This window comes from Sturnus vulgaris, chromosome 29, assembly GCF_052056855.1.
Source record: "Sturnus vulgaris isolate bStuVul1 chromosome 29, bStuVul1.hap1, whole genome shotgun sequence".
NCBI classification, from domain to species: Eukaryota; Metazoa; Chordata; class Aves; order Passeriformes; family Sturnidae; genus Sturnus; species Sturnus vulgaris.
The window spans coordinates 3,291,084-3,316,554 of NC_142271.1; the positions used below are offsets into that span (position 1 = coordinate 3,291,084).

At 51.8% G+C, this 25,471-nt stretch overlaps 2 protein-coding genes across 11 annotated transcripts in view; one reads left to right on the forward strand and one right to left on the reverse strand.

Annotated features, from left to right (window-relative positions):
• ANKS1A (ankyrin repeat and sterile alpha motif domain containing 1A) overlaps window positions 1-22,618 on the reverse strand; it is a 77,322-nt gene extending 54,704 nt beyond the window's left edge. For 6 of the 9 annotated variants that reach the window (XR_015808767.1, XM_014872740.2, XM_014872737.2 and 3 more), the window contains exons 1-4: window positions 22,401-22,618; window positions 4,910-4,990; window positions 4,057-4,213; window positions 2,196-2,258 (exon numbers count right to left, since the gene is read on the reverse strand). Coding sequence is in view for 7 of the 9 variants with exons in the window: in XM_014872740.2 (XP_014728226.2) it covers window positions 2,196-2,258; window positions 4,057-4,213; window positions 4,910-4,990; window positions 22,401-22,603 (504 nt within the window). In the remaining 2 variants the exon portion in view is untranslated. Of the gene's footprint in view, window positions 1-1,921; window positions 2,073-2,195; window positions 2,259-4,056; window positions 4,214-4,909; window positions 4,991-22,400 lie in introns of those variants that run through there. The other 3 variants (XM_014872738.2, XM_088180514.1, XM_088180512.1) reach the window with 2 other exon arrangements.
• A 678-nt stretch (window positions 22,619-23,296) lies between these two features.
• Window positions 23,297-25,407, forward strand: TAF11 (TATA-box binding protein associated factor 11). 2 transcript variants are annotated; one of them, XM_088180516.1, is made up of 5 exons: window positions 23,297-23,469; window positions 23,595-23,734; window positions 23,933-24,020; window positions 24,271-24,367; window positions 25,001-25,407. In XM_088180516.1, the coding sequence occupies exons 1-5, from the start codon at window positions 23,329-23,331 to the stop codon at window positions 25,129-25,131; spliced, it is 597 nt and encodes a 198-aa protein (XP_088036642.1). In that variant the 5' UTR covers window positions 23,297-23,328; the 3' UTR covers window positions 25,132-25,407. The 2 variants fall into 2 exon arrangements, with proteins under 2 accessions (XP_088036642.1, XP_014728217.2); XM_014872731.2 differs by having other exon boundaries at window positions 23,298-23,523.
• Window positions 25,408-25,471: the final 64 nt, after the last annotated feature.

Sequence of the window (25,471 nt, forward strand, 5' to 3'; positions counted from 1 at the left end):
AAAATTCCATTTCAGCAGCCAGAAGGCACATGGCTTCAAATTTCAGAACTACTTAGAAAAATAGAGCACTCAAGAGGGCCTAGGGGCTGCATTCTTGCAGAAATCCTTACATCCCCCCAGCTCTCAGCTGGAATAGAGGGTCTGGGAGCAATATCTGTTGGCAGAGCACAAACAGGACATGAGCAGGGATGGCTCTGCTTTCTTTAGGGCTCCAGCACAGGTTTCAAGCCCTGATAACGTGAAATCACTCACCACACACAGCCCTGCTGTTCCTCATCCCATGCTCAATTGGAGAATCCACAGCCCCTTCAAGTGCTGTGTCCATTCTGCAACCCCTGCTCCCAACACAGTGACACGGCCCTGACTGAGCAGAGGGAGACTGGGTTTAAATAAGGGAAGGTTTTCTGACCTGCAAAGAGCTCAAGGGTTGAATAAACTGCCAAAGAAAGGCCACAGAGCTGTGCCTCTCTGCGGTTTTTGAGAAATTGGTGGGCAAACCCTGGTCAGGAATGGTGTAAGGAGACTTGATCCTGCTCCAAGTGGCTGCACAGCCTTTCAGTCCCACCCACCCTACTTCTGAGATTCCTTGGCAGGATTTTTGTTGGTGTCTGAATGTCCAGAGTCCTGCCCTACTGACAACCTGCTCTTTGGCTGCTGCTGAGAAAACACCAGAGTCTGTGTGAGAGGTACAGCTCCACATGCTCTTCATCAAACCTGGCCAGGAACTGGAGCAAACCTGCTCAGAACTTGTGATGAATCCAACAACTGTGTACAAATCATCTCCCTCTCTTTAAAACCAAAGCAAAGATTCCCAAAATCTTGTCTTGCTCTACAGAGCACCTCAACCATTATGAACACTGAACTGAGGCTTTAAATGCATTCTCCACAGTATAAAACCCAAATTAGCAGACTGTGTAAACAAAAATTCACAAAAAAAGGAACTCCCTGGATATTCCCTCTTTACATTCCTTCTTCATTCAACATCCCAATACTGGGGTGTGTCATATTTTACTTGGTTATTGATAATGTTTTAGGAAGCTTGTTTCAGGCAACTGAACTGCTCAACTATGATGTTTTCACAGGAGACAAAGGCATCAAATTTCCAACTGAGTTTTTGCAAAAATCCCTGATTTGGATGAGCTTCATGGGAACGCATTTGTGCTCAGAGGGTGGGCACTGGTGACCCTGAAACAGGCCTCTGCAAAACCACACCTAACTCCCAGCAAGCACAGGAGCTCTGGATGTGTGTTTCTAAGGTCCTGCAGACCAAGCAGAGGAAAACTCTACAGATAAAAATCTGCCATGGATGGCCGGATCCAAAATAACTGGCTGGAAGCAGCTGTGGCATGGTGGCTCATGGCAGAGGTGTCTCAGGACAGAGCCATAGATTGTTTGCCACCCCTGGCTTGCAGATTGACTAGAAATAAAACTGAAAAATGGTGTCTGAGAAACCACCACCAGGAATTTGATCTACTTCTTCAACAGCTCAGTCTCAGCACATTGCACAATCTGATGTTGTGTCCTTTGTAGCTCAAAACAACTAAAAACAAGAGAGGAGCAAAACAGGCCAGAAAACAGGAACAGGAGACCAGGGCTAAAGGGTCAAATGACACCACAGACTGAACATCAAAAGAGAGACTGATGTAATAAGCAGGACATAGTAGACTGGGGAAGGGAGGCAGGAACATCTCTGCCATCCCTTCTCCCCACCACCACCACCACAGGAATTAACTGTCCATTCAAACAACACACACAGCATTATGCATTTGGTAGGAGAAAAGGCATCAAAATTCACTCCAAACAGCCCACAGAGAAAATGCAACCATGGTTAAGCAGGGAAAAAAAATTCCTTCTCTTTGCATTTATCAGCAACATCAGCACATGAAACAAAACCTAGAACATTTAATTGAAGTAACTTTACCTTTGGGAAGTCATCCAGCCCAATCAAGCAAACTGACCATCACTGCGAGTCCTACAAGGCTAAGCAAGGAAGGAGCCCCCAGGGAAGTAAGGAAAAGCTTTCCTTTAATTATGTTTCTATAACTGCTTTGAAGAGAGAAACCCACAGTAAATCAATGGTCCCATTTTCCTTTCCCCCAAGCAGCTGCAAAGTGAACAGGTATTATTGCACCTGGAAGCACGCGAGTGCAGCTTGGAGTGATGATGCAGTGAAATGCTGACAGCAAAGTACACACCTTGGCATTGATATATGGGTCAAAGGGGCCGTACTTTTTGAGTTCTTTGATCTCAAGAGCATTCTACAAAAAGGAAGAGGAAAAAGAAAAAAAATGTGATAATGAAATGGGTGAGATACAGCAACAAAGCAATGGGTGACTCCAAGGGGTGGAAGGCCAGGACACAGCATCTTGTTCCAGTCAGAGCCATGGCCAGCAAAAGCCATTCCAGCTGGGATTGCTGTAACCTGGACCAGGCTCCAAGCACAGGCTCCTCACTCCTTTCATTTAACAGGGTTCCTACTAAACAGACATTAATGAAACATTATCTGCAAGCATCATACTAAACTCTGGATCTTTTGTAAAGATCGCCCCTCTAGCTGCCCTACCCAGAGCAGAACATTTACACTACAGGCTCTCACTCCATTCTTGTCAGATGGACTGAAAAGGGTTACCTGCACTCAAGCCTCAGACTGAGTGCCTGCAGCTGTGCCTGGAGACATGATTAACCACAGCCCCAAACTGGAAAACTGTCACCAGAGACATCAGAACACACATTCCTCATTATTCCTGCTCACTGGAGGAATGACAGAGAGTTGCACTACAACCAGATTTTTCATTCCATGCTGTTTTAGCAGCATTTATCCCTGGGGCAGCCTGGTGCATTGAGTAACCCGTCCTGGGAAACCTCAGTGTGGCACTTGGGTCCCTACAAAGAAGGACTGGGACTCCTAAACCTGCCTCTGAAAGGAGTTTGCTCCCCAGCTTCTGAAAAGCTACCATGGAGCAAATCAACAGCAGGGACTCCCCAGCTGCTCACCCTGACTGTGAGCTGAACTCAGGCCAGGAGTGTCTGACCTACCTGGGAATTACCTCTGGAATGAATGTCCAGGTTCAGCCCACTGGCACCAAGGTAGGCAAAGCTATTTTGGCTTATTCCTTTCCTCCTGAGACAACACCTGAGTGGTTTGGGAATTCATTCACAGGGACAACAGATGTTCCTGCCTTAGGGACAGGACAACCACAGCCCACTGCAGCTATACCTGATTTGGGCCTGTCTCTCTTTGTCTGCTAGACTCACCCAGGGAGGGGCAGTTAGTGCCAGCACTCAGCTGGCCTCACTCCTGAAACCAGCTCCTGTAAACAAAATTCTGCAACAACAGGAATATTTGGGCCTTCCAGCAGTAGCATTTCAGAAGTTCCCTGGAATTTAAGATATCTCTAATGCCCACGGGGCAGTTCCACAGGACCCAGCCCTCTGCAGTGGACACAGCTGTCTTGTACTCCTCTGCACTCCAGACCAAAACCATCAGCTTGACAAAAGGAACAAATCCAAGAGGCTTTTTTTCCTTGCCTGATTGCAAAAATAATTCTTTAAGATTAAGCTAGGGATTTATCTGGGGGCAAGTAGTGTTACAATTGTCTTAGAATTTACGAATTAGTGAACTGGAGTAAGTGCCAGAGACAAGCCAGGAGAGCAGCTAAGAGAGCACGGCCAAAGAGACTGAACAAAGCTGCTTGGATTAGTTCCCAAAGGAGGGAGCCAATGGATCCTTTGCAAAACTAGAAACCTGCTCAGCTATCCAGCAGCTGAAAGGAAAACTGTGGGTTAGTTTTAGAAGCCCAGAAGCAGGAGATCACTTCCTAAGAATTGAGCAATTCTCATATTTATGTGTCTCTCTATAAAACTTAAATACCTTTTCATCCTACCACTAACTCAGAACTGAATGTTTTGCTTTAGGCAGTGCCCCTCTTATCCCACCAGCGAGTAGAACCTTACAACCATTGCTACTGGTTTGGGAAGGGTCAGGAGTCAGCTGAAGGAGTCTCTCTCCATGCCAGGGAAGTGATTCAATGACACATTAGAGAAAATCAGGCAGACCTGCTCATTCACTTTGGTGTGTGAAGGGCCTTGGTGGATGAGGAGCTTCACTATGTCAGCATCTCCCTTCCAGGCTGCCAAGTGCAGGGGGTAACAGCCCTTACAATCTGCCACGTTGGTGAGCGCGTCGTTCCTCAGCAGAACTTCCACAACATCCCTGCAAGAGACAGGAACTTCAGTGAGACATTCAGTCCTTCCTCCACAGCTCACATTCTGCAGCAAGTACTGAACAAGAAGTTAATCTGAACAGGAGTGTTTCAGAGAGACACTTGAAATGTGGTTTTCAAGTGTTCCTATTAAATGCTGCCAAAGGAAATGAAAAAAAAAAAAAAGAAATTAATATTGCTGAGATGAGCTCAGGGAAGATGCACATTATCTCCATGAACAAGGGCTGAAGGCAGCCACAAGCCTCTGCTGCAAAGTGAATTGCACCAGCACAACGAGGGTGAATAAAGATTTTAATTCTATTTGATTTCTCAGTATCTCAGACAGCAATGAGCAACACAAGATCTATCACACTAAAGTTATTTAAAAATGTGATATGCACACAAGACAACTGGAAAGTGGTGCAGGCCCAGATCACCCGACACCAGAAAGATTGTAGGGCTTGTCACCAGGGGAGCCCCTTTCACTCGGTGCTCATCCAAATTGCATAGAAATAAAAAGGTGGTTGAAAACCTCAGCGTTTGGAGATGTAAGATCACGTATCACAAAGCAGTGACATTCTCCACTTCCCCTGAAGATGGAGTAGTGCTGCACCAGTGCCTCAGCTGGTGAGTGAACCACACATCGGTGGCCAGGGAAGCACAAAGCATCCACCCCCTGCGACCCCAGGCATGGGAGCAGGACTCACTTGTGGCCATTCAAAGCAGCGTGGTGCAGCGGGGTGTATCCAGTGCTGTCAACGCAGTTCACGTTTGGCCCCCTCCAGATGCTGCAAGACAAAAACCAGACAGGGAACACTTAGGCAAAACCAAACAGGGACAGAGGGCAGGGCCACACAGCTCTCACACCAAGGTGGGTGTCTGACAGCTGTGGTCAGGGGCAGGCACACAGAGCAGAGGGGTCAGTGTGCCAGCACATGGAATCATTCCCCTGCTTCACCTCAGCCTCCTGCTTTCCAGTCAGAGCTCCCACTGCCACACATCCTTCAGCCATACACAGGCTTGCCAAAAAGCATCTTCAGAGGAACATGTGTCTATTAGACTGAACCACAAGAGACAGCAAACCACTGACCCACTGCTAATTCACACCCCACAGAAGAATTCTGATGGCTCTGGGAAATTGTCCTTCCCCACAGCAAGAGTCACAAGGGGTGGGTGTAAGTCAAAGACTGTGGGATACAGAGTCTGCTCTTGGTCACCCCTGTGATTCCACACGAACTTCTCACTGTCCTAAAATCACTTCCATCTGTCAGCTGTTGGCAGTCTGTACCAAAGAGTAGGTGGTCTCCCAGCACTTCTGAGAGCATTAACTTCCCTCCCTTGCTCAAAAGTCAAGCAGCACAGATTTAAGTATTAACCCTGGCAAGGATTACCCTTCCCCAGCCCCTGCAGGGTGTCCTGCTCACATCAGCACAGAATGGCACAAGTAAGAGGCCAGTGCTACTCCCGAGCTCGCTGTGAAAGGAGTGTGGTGTCTGCTGTCCCGCACCAGGGCCACCACCCTCTCCCAGAAACAGGCATGAAACTCAAACCAGTACATCCTTATAAGCAAACTGGAATTATTCAACGTTCCTGACAATGGCCCTCTCCAGTACAACCCATCATCTGTGTGCTGGCCTGTTCTATACACCATCCTTTTAGCAATTACACGGGGCTTATTAGCCCTGACAATCTCACTTGTGCCAACATGGTGCATTCTCCTGCTTTATTTTCTTTGGGGGTAAAACTTGACAGCACCCTCTGATTCCCAGCTGAAATGGTTTAAAATCAGCCAGCTGTGGCTCTGTTTGAAGCTGGCCTTCTCTGAGCAATCCATTTCCTCCCCAGCATGAAATCACAACGACTCATGTGGCTCAGAGGCTTTCTAAAACAGCAGCCATCACTGGGGGGCTGCTAGCCAGGAGCACCTCAGTGCCACACAGCAGGAAAGGACCAAACCCAACCAACAGCAATCTTGTGAATCTGAGTGGAACTCCAGAAGGGAATGAAGCAGCAGCAGGCTCACTCTGGAGCATGTTTCAGTGGGAAATGGAAAGTCTGTCCCTGTCCTTTCCAAGTACTCCTGATCTGCAGAGCATTATAAAAGGCTTTGCAGTCCTGAGACAGACCCGAGCTCTGCTAGAGGACAGGCAGCTAAGGGGAAACTTTATCCAAGAGGACAGGCAAGTGAGCCACAAAATCCAATTTGCAAAGGATCAGAGGCTTATCCTGAGGCATCCTGCACGCCACACACCATCCTGTGCACCAGGAGGATACACACATGCAGTGCACCTCCAGCTCTGACAACATTGTTCACAGGATGATGGCTTAAACTACATCCAGAAGGTCAGAGAGACACCAAAAACCCCCACTCAGAGCGTGTGGGAGTGCCTTGCCTGATCCAGCTCTGCAGTCCTGAAGCATGAAGGGGACTGAGTAGCACTCAGCTCTGGTTTGTTCCTGGCAGTGGGCTCTTGCAGTGTGGTTGCCCAAATAATTTATTGCTGGATTTAACACGGCAATTAATGGTTAGAACAAGTGCCAGAAAGCCTTGTGTGCAGTCTAGAGCAGTTGTAACATTGCACCTGTGCTGCCTTTGCTTGGGCTGTAACCTGGGCAGTGCCAGCGTCCCGTGGTTTTACACATTAAACTGAGCCGTGTTTGGAAGCTGAGCTCAAAGTGCTTGAGGGTGAATACATGAAACACCAGCAGCAATTAACACAAATGTTTCTTTCAGCTGAAGTTATGAAACAAGGAAAACCAGGGTCAGTGGTACAGTGGGCAGGGCTGGAGACTGGAGCCTGGGGCATCTGTCCCCACTGGAGCGTGGTGTCCCCATGATAAAACACTTCCCTGGAAATCTTCAGGTCAGTGCTTTAGAGTAAAATGCAAAGTTTGTTCAAGAACTTCAAAGGAGGGGAAAAGCTGGAGCTCAGGAAGGAGCTGGCCCAGCAATGAGCACTGGATGCTGCAGAAACCAACTGCCAGGATCTAAAGATATTTTTTAAAAAACATCTGCTGTGTCCTCTCTTCCCCTTTGACTTTTTATTCCTGCAAATAAAGAAAGCTTTTATCAAAGAAAGGTCAAATCACCCCATAAGATCAGACTGAAAGGATCCAAGAGGAGAAGTATTTATATTTAGACGTGGGGACTGCAGCAGAGTACATCACTCCCTTTCCTCCTCTTCCTCTTCAGCTCTGCCAAAAAGGCCATACAATTCTCCTGAGGTATGGAAACAGGGTGCTGAGAAAAGCAAAGCACAAAGCCCAGAACTCTCTGTGACTTTGGGCTGTTTCTGATTAAAAGAGAAATCCCAATTCCAGCACAGACAGGAGAATGCTGTAAATACAAGTCCCCAGTAAAGGTCTGGAGCCAATTTGACCACTGCTGCTTTTTGATTTCTTTTCTCCCCCAATGCCCCAAAAGCCCTTCACATCAAAGAGGGGGGTTGCTTTTACTCTGTAGTCTCTGTACTTAAAAGGATTACCCAGGTCTCACCTGCCTTTGCTGCACCAGGGCAGCATCTGAAGATGCTCCTGATGGCATCTGCTAAAGACATCTAAGACTGAATGCTGAGGACATCAGGAAAACTCCGAAAACAGCAAAATCTGCTTCTTTTAAACTGATTCTTGTGCTCAGTTTTCTCTTGCTCCGTGATTCAGCAAGTGCTGTAGGCCTTAAATAAAGCTTCCTGCTTGTGAAAACTGCTGAATAAACCACATGGTTTAGGTCACAGTAAAACCCCAAACTACCTTTAAAACAGGACCATATTTGTCCTCTTGCTTTTCCATTTCTTTCTTCCCATCTGCAGTAGTAACTGTGCCCACAAAACCACCCCAGGCAAGAAGCTAAGGCAGGGCCAAGCCTAGAGAACAACGTGGTGTTTTCAGCTCAAATGGTGAACTTTTGGGGCTGATTTCTGGTCTCACTGATATGGGTTAAGGAAGCACCAGGAGAGCTCAGGCCCATGGACGCCCTGTATTTACACACCCTACACCAAAGACAAAAAGCACAATGAAACACCAGCAAACAGGAGTGGCTTAGCCCAAAGGCACCAGGAAGTTTAAAGCAGCTGAGCACTGGCCCCAGATGTTTGTGTACTTCACTCAAAGCCTTAGAGACAAAGTGTCAGGAGGGCAAGTGAGGGGCTGGAGGCAGATTCCCTCGAGTCCATTGCCCAGAGGCCACCACAGCAGGTCAGTCACACACCCCAGCTATGCACATCCCTACAACCACTGGATTCCTGCAACCAAACTCGACCCTCGCTTGGTATTTCCTGCTTACAGAGGGAACACAAACAACCCAAAGGCTTTGGGCAAGGCCTCAGGGTTAGGAAGCTGCTCATGTTTTTCTGAAGTGTAAGGGAGGCACTGCTGCAGCTAGCAGGCAGGGATTGGCATGATGGGACTCCCAACAGAGCAGGGACCCTGCTTCTTATGCACCCCAACCACCAGATACTACAACAGCTTTTATAAACAAAAGGCTGATGCAAGGCTGGAGAAGATTAGAGTAGAGTATTGCTGGGGAAAGGGACTGTCAGCCCCTCCTGGCAGGTTTTGCCAAGGGGAACACCTGGTCAGACTCCAGCTGTCAGAGTGGCTGCAGAGGAAGCCAAAGCCATGAGCTTCCACTTCTTCACTCCTCAACTTGTGGCACAGATTTTAACTTGCTGTAAGAAAATTGGGTAGATTTACCTCAAAGGGTCATGAGCTCGAATACAAGATGCCAGAATGGATAGGGAGAAAGCAAGGACCATAATAAAGGCAGGACACACAGAAGTGACCCAGGTGACATCACACAACACCACAGCCAGAATGAGAACTGCTGAGCCCGGGCTCTGTAATCAGACCCACTGACCAGGGATTCCAGTGAAAATCCTCAGGTTCAGTCCACTTTGACTGACACACTGCAGCAGTCAGAGCCACGCCTGGCCCTCTGCACAGAGCCAGACCTCCAGCTCCCACTTCACCAGCTCAATTCTGAGTGAAGCAACAGCTCTCAACAATTGCCAACAGCTCCAGCTCATTGCCCAACACCTGCAGACAGTTCAGCTAGTGTAAGGTCAACAGGGAGCTGTGAGAAACCAGCATTTCCACCAGTGGAGCAACACTGTGCAGCAACCAATTCTCTGATGGCCAAATGATTCCTTCTCCCACGGAAAAGAGCAGAGCCTTTCGTTCCTCGGGTGCAGTGGGTGGCCAGGAGCAGGAAACCTGCGTGGGTCTGCAAAGTGACAGCAGCCTGCAAAGGATCAGTTCAGGAGCTGGGAGGCAGAAGGTGAGCTCATCTGCTTCCCTCAGAACCAGTTACCATCTCCCACTCCTCATTTCCAGGGGAAGCTGTTTTGGGTTGGCATAGATTTTTGGGTTGGTGTAGCCGTGGAAAGGAGTTTTAACCCTTTAAGTGCGGCAGAAATAAGATGCACAGCTACATGGTCGTCTTTCATGACAGGAAGAAAGAGCCAAGTTTATTCAGAAACACACTTGGTTTTATAGCATGACTGCAACTCCCAGAGTAGAGAAAAGGTGATTGGTTCAGAGAGAAGACACCCCATGGCCAGGGCCTGGGCACACACCACAACAGGTGTTCTATCTTGTTATTAATTCCTTTTTATTTTGACCAAATTATCACCCTGGGAGAAATTCTCCCTAGCCTTGAGCTGGACCAGCTTATCGGCTGGGAGCAGAGCTGAGAAGCTCCAGCCTGGAATATTTTTCAGGCTGTAATTTACTTACTTTCTCAATATGTGTTCCACAGGTTGGCACACATTTAATTCCTGGGCTTGCAATTCACATTAGAAAGGAACCAGACAGGGTTGGCATCACTAATAGAAATGTGTCCACCCAAGCTAAAATCCCCCATTAGGAAGAGGCCAGCCCCTAGCCTTATGGATGGCTCCTGGCAGTGAAAATGCATTTATTTAAACTTAATGTATGGTGGGGGGTGGCAGTGGGGACAGAAAGGCTGGGTCAGGCATGCAGCATGTGCTACATCAGAGAATCCCTCCGAGCAGGGGCAAATAAAGAGCTGCAGGACAGGAAAAATATAGGTCTGGTTTGAGTGCATATGCTGCTCTTTATTCTTAAAAGCATTACAGGCACTCTGCAACCTGCTCCCATCCCATTAAGGAGCATTCCCAGCTGATGGCAGGCCATGGAGCAGGAGCAGCCCCACAACACAGGCTCCAACACTGGCTCTGATCTCAGGGCCAGAGCCAAACAAGCTTTGCTGGGAGAAGTACAAAAAGGGTCAGCAATCGAGTCAGAGAAAGCCAAGCAGTGTCCCTAGGAGGGGTCCAGGAGCTCTGGGGTCTGATTTGTGTGGCAGTAGGAGCATCCCCCTGTCCACACCCTGGCCAGAGGCAGCATGATGGCAGGGGAAGAGCAGGGAAAATGGGAAGGCAGCCACCCAGCATGGAGATGGGAGGGTTTGACATGAAGTCTGGGCTCATGCAAGGTGGGAAAGTGACCCCTAAAAGAGGATAGAGATTTGACAATATTTGCCAAATGCCGACAAACCTCTCGCTGAGGTTTACTGAACACTGATTTTGTGTCCCATTCTCTTCTTCTGCATCTGACTAGACGGGATTTTGAGGAATAGGAGCAAAAGGAATCAAAACACTCCTGCAGAAATTCAGTGCACTGAGCAGCATTATCAATGTCATAAACCAATATCCCGGAACTGCAAACAGGAACCAGAGCACTGCTCAGGTAAACATTCCCTGCTCTCCATTTGCAGCTCAGCTCTGCTCCCACAGCACTGGTGAAAATGCACTAAGTGGAAGAAAAGACAACATTAAAAAAATAATTAAATAAGATGCAGGGAAAATTAGCAAGATATGTAGATGGTGCAGGCTGCAGGGTTCCACTGAAGCACAACTCCTTAGAAAGGTGCCACACTTTTCCACTTCCCTTCATTGAACACTTCCAGAGAAATAGAAGGAAACTCTGGGCAGCCACAAATTCCTGATCAAAACCACCAAGCAGTTGATGCTGCAGCACTGAGCTGGCTACAGCTGGCAACCTTGCACCGGGCTTTCCCTCCCCCTTCTCCTTTGTGAGATGATTTAACAAGCTGCAGAATCCCACGGGACATGTCAGCCAGCCAACAGCAATGGAGCATCATGTCTGGAGCCCAACATGTCCATCTGCACTGCTCCCTTCCCTTTCAGGCACAAAGCTCCGAGCTCGGAGTAAAAATGTCATCAAAAGGAACTTGTACAGAAAAAGTGGTGGTAGAGGACATGCCCTCCCCCGCCTGCCAGAGCCCCTGCACGGGATGGATGTGTCAATTAAGTGTTTTGGGATGGCAAAAAACGTGTCACCCTCTGCTCACTGTCAGACAACGTCAACAGGATCAGAACACCTCGAAATTAATGTTTGTTTCCATCACACACAGAGATCTGATCCAATACACATCTTAGTGGGAATTTGGGATTTCTAGCACTTAGAAGGGTATGGGGAACGGTGATACTTTATTTAAATCTTCATTTAAATATGGACACCCTCCTCCTGGTGAAGTCTCAGACCTCTGTACAGAGAGACAAAAACCACCCCATGTTCTCCCCATCTCAGCACTAAAAGACTTCTCAAGGTCTGCCTGCTCAGCCCAGCCAGCCATGCTCCAATGCTCCTCTGGGCCACCACGGCTTCTTCCTGGGCACTGGCCTGTCACTTTGTGCCATGTCACCCACACTCATGTGCCCCTCAGCCTGGCTGCTGCCCACCCCTTCCCAAACCCTGCTCACACCCCTCTCAGCCTGGCTGCTGCCCAGCCCTGACGCCTGAACGCTGAGCCGGTGTCTGACCCGGGGCAGATGAAAAGCAGGTAAATAGGCCAAGTCAAGCAGAGACAAAGATTCAGGAACCGAATTACCCCTTCCCTACAGCAATTAAAAAAGCAAACGCAATTATTTTGTACCAACAACTGCACACAGAGTGCACTTTTGCCTTAGGGAGACTGGAATCAGTGAGACAGAGATTCGCACGACATCTCCCTTCCCCGGTGACATTGCCCAGATCAGTGACATGAGGATTCTGGATTGGTGCTGGCACTGCAGTGCTCAGTTCTGTGCACGTGGGGAGACCCCAGGACGCTGGGAGGGACCCCTGGACTGCAGCCCAGGACATCAGGACAGGCAGGAGAAACACGGAGCTGGAGTGAAAAGGAAATGAGTCGCTCTGATAGCAAACAGCAGAATGACAGGATGAGAGGCAAGGCCCTCGAGGAAGGGGACACGGGACTGGAGAATTCAGAGCCACAACAAAGCTTCCACTGAAGCGTTTGGAGCACACTTTACCCTTGAACACAGCCCACACCAGCTCACCCACATGGCTCCATTTAAGCCTGTATCAATCCCAGCTCCAGCTTAACCAGGAGTCCCTGAGGGCTAAAGAAAGACACAGCGAGGAGAGATTAACTGGCAACAGTTCGGGACACAAACAAGGCACCGACATACCACTGACTCCAGAGACATTCCTTCTTGATGAGCTTTTTAATTGGGTGCCCAAAGAGCAAGTGACAGGGAAAGGAGAGAGCAAACACAGCGAGAGGAGGAGGGCAAACAGAGAAAAAGACCCCATGGTGGCTCAGATGGGGACATGGGGGACACACCTGAGCAGCCACAGAGCTCTGTGATCAGCTCTGCTTGCTCCTGGTGGATGCTACACAAGCACAGAGAGCACTGACTTAGACAACAGTTCCTAAGGAAAAGCTCAGGAAAAGAAGGATGGAAATCAGAAAGGACATCCTTTTACTCCAGAGGCATCCTTGAAATCCAGTCTGTTAGCAGGAACAGGAGTGAATGGCCAAGGCAGGAAATTATTCCCAAATCCCGAGATAGCTCCTAGAAGTTGTCATTACTTGTCTGCGCTATCTGTACAGAGATAAGGTTAGAGCTGAAAAACACGGAGTGCTGAGAGCTGAGGGCATGAGCCAGGCAGTCAAACACAGGGATGGAGCTCTGGGAACCCTGGGGAAGGGCAGGGAGCGCTCCCCAGGAGCTGCCAGGGGCAGCTGCACCCACCCCTAATGCTGGAAAACTGAACCAATAATGGAACAAGCAGCAGAGAGAGATGTTCCCACATATTTCACGGCGGATCTGCAGCTTCCAGTCCCGGTTTCACCCAAATGTCAGCTCTGACTCTCCTTACAATGACAGCCTCAAACAGCTTTTTTCCTCACCAGGAAAAAAAAACTCGGTTCTTTGGGGAACATTTACAACATAAGATATTCCAAACCCCTTGAAATATTTCTGCCCACTTCTCTGCAAGAATAACAGACTCAGCTCTGAGCCTTTTCTCTGTTCAATAGAGCTCTCCCAGCCAGAAGCTGCTTTCAGCAGCAGAGCCTTTCCCAGCCTGACATTTTTAATGTACAGAAGGAATGTACATATGCCATTCAGACTCCTAAATATATGCAGGATAAAACTCTCCATTACTTCAAACAATTTCAGGGTTACTGTGATTGTCCCAGCAAATAATTATATCCCAGCTGTAACAACTCACACCCATATAACAACCAGGATTCTCAGAGCTTTTAAGCCAGTTCTCTTTAGTCTTTATTTTCAGTAAAAAGAAATGTCAAGGTCACATCCTGTTTCACTCCTTCTGTGAAATAATTTCTGTTGAGATTAGAGGAAATATTTCCAAAATGCCAAATTCAGCACAAATTCCACACGTCCTCCAAGTCCCATTTTCAGCTGTTGTGACCCAGAGCAGATGAGCCACAGTAGCTCAGACACATCTTCACAGCCTGCACCACGCTGAAAGGAGCTGTGAAGGGGGCACAGGGGCAATGTAGTAACTGAAAATGATGCAAAGGTGGCTACTAACAACACTCCAGGACAGCCACAAGTCATCCATGGGGATCATGGGATGAATTGAGGTCAAACATCCCTTACAGGGCAGTCAACTCTATCAGAGTCCCCACCGTGAGAGAAACCATGGCTTCAGAAATCACTGGAAAGAAGCACTAGGAAAAAACCAACTCAAGTCCGCAGGACAGAGTCTCTTATTTAAATCATATGATGGATTTCACTGTCCTTGTAACAGAACCAAGATAACGACTGAAGGCTTTGAAGTCTTCAGAGCTTAAGGCTTTATCCTAATCCTGTTCCTGATTCCTAAAAAAAAAAAAAAAAAATTGTGCTGATTCCTGAAACTGAAAGCAGTGAGGAAGAGCCTATGGAGCCCACCTGGGTCCCTGCATGGGGGTGCTTCAAACCTCAGCAGGCACCCAGCCTCTGGAATCGGATTCTGTTCTAAAATCAGGCACTTTGTAATGCCAAACTTGAGCGGATTTCTCAGTGTCTAATTAGGATGAGGCAGAAGTCGATTCACCTAATTTCTAACCCACTTCAATATTAGATTTGAAAGACCACCTATGACATCTTCAGCCTTGCTCGCCTCAGGAGTCTGCACAACAGCAGGCAACGGGATTAGATAAAAATCTAATGAGATAATGTATTTACATAATATTTATGGCACTCACTCTCAGACAGGGTTTTGTTCTTGGGTCCTCAGTACGTGGCACTACAGACACTTCCTTTGAACTGGAAAAAGCTTGAAGTTTATTTTTAAATCTAATTTCCCTTTAAAAGAAACCATGTATTTAAGTATCAAGGGAGGAGTTCGAATGTACCTGGGCTTACCAAACCTAAACACTAACTCCAGCTCAACTTTCCTTCAGCTGAGTAACTCGGGCTCCTGCAGAGTGTCCAGTAAAGCCATGCACACACTCCTCCTGTAATTCTCTCAGCACCCTATGTCAGATACATCCCCTGAAACCCTCAATAGCCATACATCAGCAAGCCAAGCATGTACACACAGTCCCAGCACTTTGCATCCTGCAGCCTCCAAACATTTCAACAGCTCACCCTCACTAATCCTGGGGAAATAGCCACCTTAACATCCTGCGTGTGCCAGAGCCAGCTAAAATCCTTGGCTTAGGAAAAAATAAAAACCACACAAATCTACACACTGCTGAGATAGAAATAGTTCCAAACTTAAGCCCCTTATCCAGCAGTCTGGAGGCCCAACTGGATTTTCTTCCAGGATACAAACATCTGCAGGAATCCCTGCCAAGCATCCAGCACCACATTCAGTTAGAATTAAAGAGCAATCAAAAAGTTGAACTCCAATCTGATTCATCCAAACTTCTCAAAGCCGAGTATTTCTCATTGAGTTATGGCACCAGGACAAAATAATTTTGGATTCAGGTCGAGAAAAGTGTACGTGATGTGACAGATACCCAGGTACCAGGTGGCATTAATGCCCTGCCTGACCCAGGGCAGGGCATTTCCCCACCCATGAGGGGGCAGGAGCACAACCTTTTGGAAGCAGGACATAAAGAGCTCTGAGGCTCTCCAGGTTTTGTGAAGAAGGCACATCCACACACTCCAGCTCAAATTTCATTCCAAAGGCAGCTCGCACCTTCCTGCCCTGTCTTTATTTGAGCCCTTGCCCCCTCCCCAGCCCCCAGGCTCTCACTGCCGACAGCCAGCCCAGGTGCACCGACATTTCCAGCTCTGTTTTCCTCCCTCCTGCAGACAGCAGCTGTGTTCACTTTGCCAGTCGGTTGCTATAGAAACAAATCAATCCTCAATAGTTTTATTTTTACCAGTTTCTGTGAAATAGGATTTATCTCATTTCCATGACTAAGCTGTGCTCTGGAGCGAGCTCTTTGGGACAGTGACAGTGCCAGCTCAGCACTGGGCAGAGCTCGTGCTGCAGTGACAAGAGGAAACGGCCATCACCCGTGCTCAGAGGCACCTTCTCATCTGGAGGACACTTCACCTTGAAAGGATTCCACAGGCAGAGCACTCCAGCACCCCGCAGCTGCATCTCAGGAGCAGAACAGAGCAGGAGTGGATGGCACAGCCCGGAAAGGTGATGGGCTCACATGGAGTGGGGGTGTCAGCACATGTTCTCTGCTGAGAGCCAGCCTGGCAGTCCCCTGGGCACTGCCACAGGGGTGGCTCAGCCTGCAGGAACTGCCTGTCCTTTGTCCCAGGGCAGCTGAGAGGGGCTTTCCTTCTGCTCTGGCATGACACGGATGCATTTCCTCCATTCTGTATTACCTGTACTCTGTGTCACACCTTTCACCTATATCTTTTCCATCCTGTTTGTTTGTCTTTCAGTCTCACTGAAATGATGTGTTACCTCACAGAAATCCAGCTGGATGAACGCTGTTTCTTGGCTCAGCTGCTCCCAATACACCAAATACTGTTCCAACCATTCATCTCCAGAAAATTCTGCTCCCTGCCAAACAGCTGCAGGGGACCTGTGGCACCGAGTGGAGCAGCTCCACTTCACCAATACTCATTGCTGGGGCATGACCTGCTGCACACAGGGAGCAGAAAGGAAAGGGAGACTCTGCTCCTCTGCCTTTCCCTCCTGCTGGATCCAGGAACAGTGCAGCCTCGGGAGACAGGAGTTTGTTAGACCTGCCAGCTGCAGTGTTTCCCCTGGCACAGCCAAACCTTGAGAAGAGGAGCTGGGGATGGCTGGGCCCCCTCATTCCAGCCAGGCCAAGCTGGAATCTTTGCACTGGAAAGTGCACAAACCCATCCGTCAAACACTGAGCATCCAGCTGAGCTCTGCATCACTCCTGCTTTCAGAACACACAGTGCCCTGGCTGTGCTCAGATCTGCAGTGATATTTCTTCAGTTTCAGGACCGATGACACGAGTGGAGGCCACAAGGCTGTGGACACATCAGGATGTCATCACTCAAACACCCCAGGTTTGGTGACAGGCATAGCTGTGTTTTGTTCCCAAAATTCCTCACACAGCTCAATGGCAGGATAAGAACTCGGGGTATACAAACCAAAAAGCCATCAGGGAACCTCACAAACATCCCCTCAGGGATGTCTCACAAGCACCTGAGCACAAACAGCCCAGGCTTTGTACAGCTGTTCAGGATCCTCCAGCCAGCGCTGGAGCCAGGCCCAGGCATGGTATGGGAAATAAGAAAATGCATGTAGTGGATGTGTTTTGCTGCTCCTTCCATGAGAAGACAAAGCACAAACCTTAGGTGAGCCCTGCAAATACTCCTGGGAAGGTGTGTAACCTGGCAACTGGAAAAACACCTGGGAGCCTTGTGCCTGAGCTCTGCTCCAGCCCCTGCCACCATGGGACACTGGGACTGTTCACAGCCTGCACCAACAGCAGCAGCAGCTGCCTCGGTTCCAACATCCTCAACACAATGGAGCCCACCTGATGCTCCTCACCTGACACCAGGACCCCCATGACACTCCTCACACCACATTTTAGCTCACAGCAGCTCCCTGATAGAGGATTTAAGGTAACCTGCATGAGCATATGGGTATTTCCAAAAGTCACCTGGCCCTTCAAAACACTCTCAAAGCAAGGCAAAAACTGGGCTTGTGTTCTCACCCTTTGACACAAACATGATGACACACTGACATTCCCAAGACAGCGAGTCCCAGAGCACCAGAGGACTCAGCACATGGGTAAAGACTGATGGGAAGAATGTTCAGCCCCTCAACACCCACCCGTGCAGAGCCTTCCACTTCCAATCCCCCTTTCTGCCAACCAAGCCCTGGAAACCTGGAGCTGCCCACAGCCCCTTGGGAAGGGAGCAAGGCAGGGCTCTCTCAAGGGGGTTTCACAGGAAGGAACCCACCCACCCATCAATTCCTGAGCGTCCAAGAAAGCCCCAGGTGCTGTGAAACGACAAGTCCTGCTTTGCCCACTGGCTTGGGCAAGTGGAGCAGGACAGGGCTAATGCCACTGCTCTGGGGTCCCTGAGGGAGGAGAGCTCAGTGTTCCTGACCCAGCCCTCAACATGGAACTGCACTGAGCAAAGCACGCAAACAAAAACTTTCCAAAACTGCATCACAGAATCACACAGAAACAAAACACCGCAGAGTCACAGCCAGAAACTGCAGCCTTTGAATTCTCAAGAAAGTACTTAGGAAACAATTCCCAGGCGAGCGCTGGTTCACACCTGTGCCTGTGGCACAAGCACCTTCAGCAATGCCTGTGCTCGGGTGTGTAATTAAAGAGGGATCCATCCCACTGCGCCGTGTGCACGGGAGGGTGTGGAAAGGAGGTTTAAAGTGAGTGAGGTGATTAATCACAGCAGCAGGACGAGGGGAAGACCCAGCGTTGCCCTGTTCTGTGGGAATGCAGCAGGAGCAGCTCCCTTGTGATGGGAAAGGGGAAGAGAGGGAAGCACCTTGTTTGCACAACCCTGGAAGCTGCACCTTGGAGCCTCCCTGCTGCTGTCTCTGCCGGACACTGCAGGACTCTGTGCCCACCCACAAGGCTGGGGACACATGGAGGGACAGACATCCCGACTCTGACAGGGCAATCCCTCCTTCCCTGGCAATGGCACCGTGTCCCTTCCCCAGGGAATGGCAGCACAGGCACAGTCAGAGCCTCACCCCCAGGAGCACACCGGGCACTATTAGATCCCTGCTGTAAACCATCAGCCACACCAGAACAAATATCAAACCCCACTCTTCGAAAAAAGAACTCATTTTTCTGACTCCTAACCACCCTTGGACTGCTGGAAGCCTCCTCAAGTGTTCTGCCATCCCACCACATCATTCTCTAATCCAGCCTGACCCCTCACCAGACGAAACGGTTGAAACTGGGCTGGAACAAGGCTTGTGGCTTCTGTGGAGCAGCACTTGGCCCTTCCCACAACAGATGTGCACCCAAACTCCTCATTCCCAGCAGAAGCCTCTCCTGCTACACTCCCTGGGGACTGCATATCCCATCTGGGGCTCGGCAGCAGCCTCAGTTTCCCCCTCTGGCAACACAGATCCAGACTTTTCACAGCAATAGATGAAAATAAAAAGCTGCTTCTGCAGATTTGGCTTTAACACAACCCATCCCTCATTGCTCCTGGCAAAACCTCCTGAATGCAGCCTGATAGCTCAGCCACAGATTGTTCTGTTGTTTCCCGCCTTTAACTTCACAGTGAACCACTAAAAAAAAAAAAAATACAATACATCAAATTCTGCAGCCTCGATGCAGAAGTGGCTCATAACCCCAGGAAACCTCAAGGATTCACAGACCATCTCTGATTTCTGGGCTTGCTGTTGCTCACAAGCCTTAAGCTGTGCATGCACGGAGTGGGTTTTCTCTCTGGCTGCTGCTGCTCCTCACACGGTCCTCCTGCCTGTGCTGTGATCCATGGCTGGATCTGAGAAAGCTGGGCCTGGCCGAGGAGCCAGGATCTGCTCCTGACTGCTGGGCCAGGCCTCCAGCAGCTCCCCAGGCCCTGGCAGATCCCAGGGGCTGCGTGGATGCCAGCAGGGAGCCAAGCCTCCCAAACCCTGGCAGCCATCACCTCTTTGTGAGCCCACCATCTGCTCTGGCAAATCCACACTCCCATTTTCCCCCTCCTGCATCCTTCTCATTCCCCCAGCCTGCTGTCAGCATTCCTGATTCCCATCAGCATCCCACTGGGATTTATTCTCCTGCCCAATGCCCTCAGTGTTACACCCTGGCACATTCACCCCTCGAGAGAGACTTAAATTGTCTCTGAAGTTCCTCCTCCTGAGGCTTCTCCCACTCCATCCCATCCTGCTTCCTGCTCACCTGCAGCCATAGGTGATTGGAGTGTGTGCTGCCTCCACACCCAGCAGGCCCTGATCGGCCTGGGAAGGAGCAAGGCAGCCCAGACTGTGACAAAGTTCACATTTAACTGATAACAGACTGATGGCAATTCAGATTACCTGATAAAACACCACATTCCAAGGAATTTACTGCCAGGGGCATTTTCTACGCTTCATGGAGCAGCTTTTGCTCTCTTTGGAAGAGAAATGGCCCAAACCAATGAGTGCCAGCTCAGAGCAGGTGCCAGCTCAGCACACACCAGGTGTAATGTGGGAATTCCAGGGAATGCCTGGTTTGTACCCCATTCAAAACTGTATCTTTGAGACAACTGAAAAGCAGAACTGACAGAAAAAGCTGCACCTCAGGAGAGAAGGGCTTTGGGAACAGGTTATCCAAACAGTGGGACTTGAAAAATAAATAAAATAGGGACCTGAAATTGGGTGGAGAAAAGAACAAAGGCGATGGCCCAGCAAAGTGTTTATGATCCTGTTTTAGGAATGAACTCCGGGGGTGGAGAGCAGCTCACAGTTCCCGTGTCAGGAGAGATCCTTACAGACATGAGGGGCCTCGGCAGGACCAGGGGCTGCCCGAGGAAGGGAAAATATGAAGCACACAGCCCTGACTGAGGGCAGGCTTCTCCCCACAACCAAGGAGAGCAAAATCCTGCATTAGAAAAGTTCCCATGTTCTAGCATTGGAAAAGGTGAGGCTTTCTCCACCCTAAAGTTCACCTGTCTGGTCCCTACAGCCTGTCCCAGCCTGTCTCCTGCACCCTCTGGCCTCTCCCTGCAGGGACACTCAGCTGCTTCTCATCTAAACCTCATCACAAGCTTCTCACCTGGAGGAGTCTCCTTACACAGAGCCAAAGCCCAACAAGTGGTCAGGAGGTGGGAAACAGTCACAAAGCCCCTAAATGGCAGCAGGTGGCACACAGGAGGCGTTGCCATGCCCCACAGCCTGCAGCCAGACCAGGAACTTGTGTCACAAGCACAAATCCCAGCTGTACAGGGAGGAACAGGTTCAGGGGCTGGGACCTGGGCAGGGGAAAGGGGCAGTTCCAGCGTCACCAGCAGGTACATCCAACAGGAAGTGAACACAGAATATGAGTGACAGCTGTGACAGTCACCCTGTCTGTGCAGGGAGCCAAGCTCACATGTGAGAAACACAGTAACAGGTCAGAGCCAAAGGCATGGCCTCTCATTCTGGCACCATGGGGCTGATCCAGGACCATGGCACCGTGGGCACAGTCCCAGGGAAAGGCAGGGAAAAGGCACCATCGTGCCCAGCTGCCGTCAGAGGCAGTGGTGGATCTGGTTCAGCTCACAGGGTGTTTAACTGCACCGACCCTCTGCATTGATCTGACCGCCCTATGGGCACATCCATCCCTTTCAAACAAGGACTCAGACTGTTTAATATATCAAAAGAGGAGAACAAAGCTCGACCCAAGGGTAGATTTACTTTTCAGAAAGGCAAACGTGTGCTCCAGGGCAGGGTGAGCTCTCATGTCTGCAGGCCTCTGCCACCAGCACAACCTGCAGATATCCAACGGGGTTATGTGAATGTTAAAACTGATCGAATTCGGCCAAAAAGGAAAAAGTTATACCCCTCTGAACAGTCAGACAGTCTATCAACAGAGTCACTTGGCACTGGACACAAATCTCCTCCACACATCCCAATACAAACCAATTGCTCAGGGACCAGGAGCATTCCCAGCAGACGCCGAGGTGGCCCAAAGCTGCAGCTCCAGGAGTGCAGCAACAAGAGGTGATGCCAAAAAATAGGGAGGAGAAAAAAAAAACTAACAAAGGTCCAAGAGCTTCAACCAGCAAATTCCACAGCACGGGGCTGGGGACGAGCCGACCCCAGACCCAGCAAAGTGCCACCGCCAGCCGCGACAATACCAGCGCAGGGCCCGGACACCTGCCCCAGGAAAGCGATCTCGCAGCTCTCCCACCGCAGGAACCTGCCCCGGCCACGGAGCCCTCCAGACACACCACAGCCTGCCAGTGACGGCAGGCAGCATCTGCACAGCAGCGCTTTGATGCCAGGGGGACAGGCCACCAGCCGGCAGCACCCAGCCCTGTGCTGGCTCCAGCCAGAAAGTCACTGCCCTCCCCTCTCCCAGCCCACCGGCCCCTGGCTGCTGGCCGAGGGCACAGCAGCCCGACGAGCTCCGCCGCAGCTCCCTCTGGCACGGCCCCCTCGCACCTCTGGTCCCACCGAACTCTCAGGGGTGCCCAGGTCACACGTCCCTCCCAGCCCGCTGCGATGTCTCATCCCACTCCCTCGATTCCTACCCGGGGAACCTCCGGCTCCAGCCCACCCCCCTGCGGGACACACCGGGGACAGACCGCTGGGCTCTCTCGCAGCGCTGCAGCCCCGGGAACCCCGGCAGCCCTTTGTCCCACAGCCCTCTCGCTGCGCTCCATGAGCGCATCCAACCCCTGCAGCGTCCTCCAGCCCCGCTCCCCTGCAGCCCCCAGCCCCACGTACGCGAGCCACAGCTCCCGCTCCCTTCCTGTCCCGCAGCCCTACAACCAACTCCCGGTCTGCGGAGAGCCCTCACCTCATCTCAAATCCCTCGGTCCCCGCCACCGGGGCCGCACTCACCTGAGCAAGCTGGACAGCGGGTGCCCCACACCGACGCTCCCGCCGCTACCGCCACCGCCTCCCCCCGCGGAGCCGCCGCCGCTGCCACCGCCACCACCGGAGCTGCCGAAGCCGGAGCTGAGGCGCTTCCCCGAGAGCAGCTTCTCCACGGCCGGGAGGTTCCCGGTACGCGCGGCCTCCAGCAGCTCCTGCTCCTTCCCCATGGCCGGCGCGGCCCGGGCGCCCGCGCTACTTCCGGGGCGGGGCCTCGCCGGGCTGGGGGCGGGACATGGGGGGGTGTGGCGCGGGGGCGTGACATGATGGGAAGGATGGAGGAAGTGGCGGGATTTCGTGTAGGCCCCGCCCCCTGAGTGCTGCCCGTGGTCCCTCAGCCGCGCTCGTTTTGGGCGGGTCTAGGGAGGTTTCCCGTGCGGGATCTCGGCAGCGGGGCCGCTCTAACCCCGTGTCCCGGCAGGGTCCGGGTGAGGGGAGGGCGGCTCAGACCGGGGCCGGTCGGTCCGGGCGTGCAGGGCCCAGGGCTGAGCCCGCAGAGCCCCGCATCCCACAGCTCTGCTGCCATGGCGACAAGCCCGGCCCCCTGCATCCCCTCGCGGCTCCCGTAGTTGTGCGTCATCAGGAGGCGCCGTTGGCATGGCGATACGCTCCGTCCCCATAGTGGCACCCGTGGATTGCGTCATTAGGATGCGCTGCCGAGTCGCTGTTGTCATGGCAACAGGTACCGCCCACCGGAGCGGTGCTCGCCATCATTCGTCATCAGAAGGCGCCGCCGCATCTCTATTGCCATGACTACAGACTCCACCGCCCACAGCGTCGCCGGTAAATGTGCGTCATCACGAGACGCCACACATCACCGTCCCCGTGGCGATAGGCTCCGCCCCCTCGCGGCGCCCGTAGTGTTTCGTCATCAGGAGACGCCGCGGGCGCGGCCATGGCGGACCCGGCCCGGGAGGCGCTCGGTGCCGCTGCTGCCCCGGAGCCGCCGCCCGCAGGCTCATCCCCATCTGCCGCCGGCGATGGGGGGGCGGCCCTGGGGGAAGCGGCAGCCACAGAGGGAGCAGGAGAAGGCGAGGTGGGGGAGGCTGGCGGTGGCAGCGAGCTCAAGGCGGAGGTGGCGGACGGGGAGGTGAGGCGGGAGCGAGAGCGAGGCCGGACCGGGCCGTGGGGCCGCAGAGCGAGCGCTGCCCTCTCGCCCAGGTGAGGAGCGCGGAGGGAGAGGCGGCGGACGCGGAGGACCTGGGACTGCAGGCATGTGCGGCCAGGAAGGTGAAGCTGGAGCTGAAGGAGCGGAAGGAGAAGAAGCAGAAAGTGGACGAGGACGAGATCCAGAAGATGCAGTGAGTGGCGGCGCGGCGGTGCCTGGGAGTTCGGGAATCGTGTCCCCGCTCCCGAGCTCACCGTTCCCGGTGCCGCAGCCCGTCCCAGATTCCCCCTCGCACCCTGCGTTGCAGCCCAGCGCTCCCCTCTCCTGCCGGCTCTGGTTGGTACCGCGGGAGGGCCTTCACGTGGCTGTCAATGATCGCTCTCTCCCGCAGGATCCTGGTCTCCTCCTTTTCCGAGGAGCAGCTGAACCGGTACGAGATGTATCGCCGCTCTGCCTTCCCCAAGGCCGCCATCAAACGGGTACGAGAGGGAGGAACAAACGCGCGAGCAGGGTGGGCTGGACGCTCCCCAGAACCCTTCTGGCGCTGTGCCACCCCCATGGCTCAGCCTGTTCTGGGATAGCTGAACCCGATGGATTCCAGCTCAAACCCCCACACCAGAGCCTGGTGCTGCAGCTCAGGCTCTGCCCCAAGCACCCCCGAGGGGCTGGGTGGGGCTGAGGGGTCAGAGCGTGCAGGGCTCTGACTGTCCTTGCCTGTCCCTGTCCCAGCTCATCCAGTCCATCACTGGCACCTCCGTGTCCCAGAACGTCGTTATCGCCATGTCGGGCATCTCCAAGGTGTTTGTTGGGGAAGTGGTGGAGGAAGGTGAGTGACACCTGCTGAGTGACAAGGGAAGAACCCGGGGTAAATTCCCTGCTTGGAGCAGGATGTAGAACAGGACCAGGTTTTCCATGGTTCTCCCTTCCAGCAGCAGCTCTGGCTCAGAGCAGGGCCCTGTGAAGCTGCCACAGCCCCTCTGCTTTCACCAGTGTTGCTGCTTCTCAGGCAGAGAACCTGGGGTAGCAGCTCTGTCCCTCAGCCCCAGAGCAGCTGCATAATGAGGTTAGTGCTACAGGGACAGAGGAGTTCCTTAAGCCTCTAAACCTGCCCCAGTCTTCCTTCATGGGAGAAATTTGGATCACTTTAGGACAAGGGCTGGGAGTTCAGCCATCTGTTCTTACTCAGCTGTCTGGGGATCCAACACATCCAGCCCCCAGGGCTCCAGAGCAGAGGCTTTGAGCTCATCCATTCCCTAGCTCCAGCATCTCCACAGTGGTTTAGAAGTTTTTTGTCCTGGTTGCTGCCCTGAGACTCCTGTGAGGGAGGAGCAGGCTCATTCCTGGCTCATTCCAGCCCCAAATATAAACGTTACCTGTTCCTTTCAAAGTGCACAGAAGCAGTAGCAGGGGATGGGCAGAGCTCAGCTGCCCCTGCCATGACCTCTCTCTGTTTGTCCAGCTCTGGATGTGTGTGAGAAGTGGGGGGAGCTGCCCCCCCTGCAGCCCAAACACATGAGGGAGGCTGTCCGGAGGCTCAAGGCACGTGGGCAAATCCCCAACTCCAAGTACAAGAAGATCATCTTCCACTGAGAGAGGCTGAAATGAGCTTCTTGTAGGACCTTCCATATGTGGCCTCTTCCATAAGGCCCCTTTGGGGTGGCCTGTGGGACCTCAAGGATGTTCCTGCTATCCCTGCCAACAATGGCAGAGCCTGGATGCACCCTTGACCTGGACTGGGTCTCAACACAGCAGGGTGAGGAACATCCAGGGGCTGCAGAGTATTTCCTGCTGACCCAGATGTGCCATCTGTACCCACATGTGTGGCTTTTTTTATACATTAAACTTATTCTTGTGTTCATAACGTGACTGGGGTCTGCTCACTGTGTGACCCAAGGTGCTCCGAGAGCTGCTCCCAGCCTGGGGCAGGGCT

What these genes read in the sequence shown, in the direction of transcription:
- TAF11 (XM_014872731.2), top strand. Translation starts at nt 23,329, where the DNA reads ATGGCGGACCCGGCCCGGGAGGCGCTCGGTGCCGCTGCTGCCCCGGAG. An exon ending in GACGAGATCCAGAAGATGCA is followed by an intron (nt 23,735 to 23,932) that starts GTGAGTGGCGGC and finishes TCTCTCCCGCAG; the next exon opens with GATCCTGGTCTCCTCCTTTT. An exon ending in TGGGGAAGTGGTGGAGGAAG is followed by an intron (nt 24,368 to 25,000) that starts GTGAGTGACACC and finishes CTGTTTGTCCAG; the next exon opens with CTCTGGATGTGTGTGAGAAG.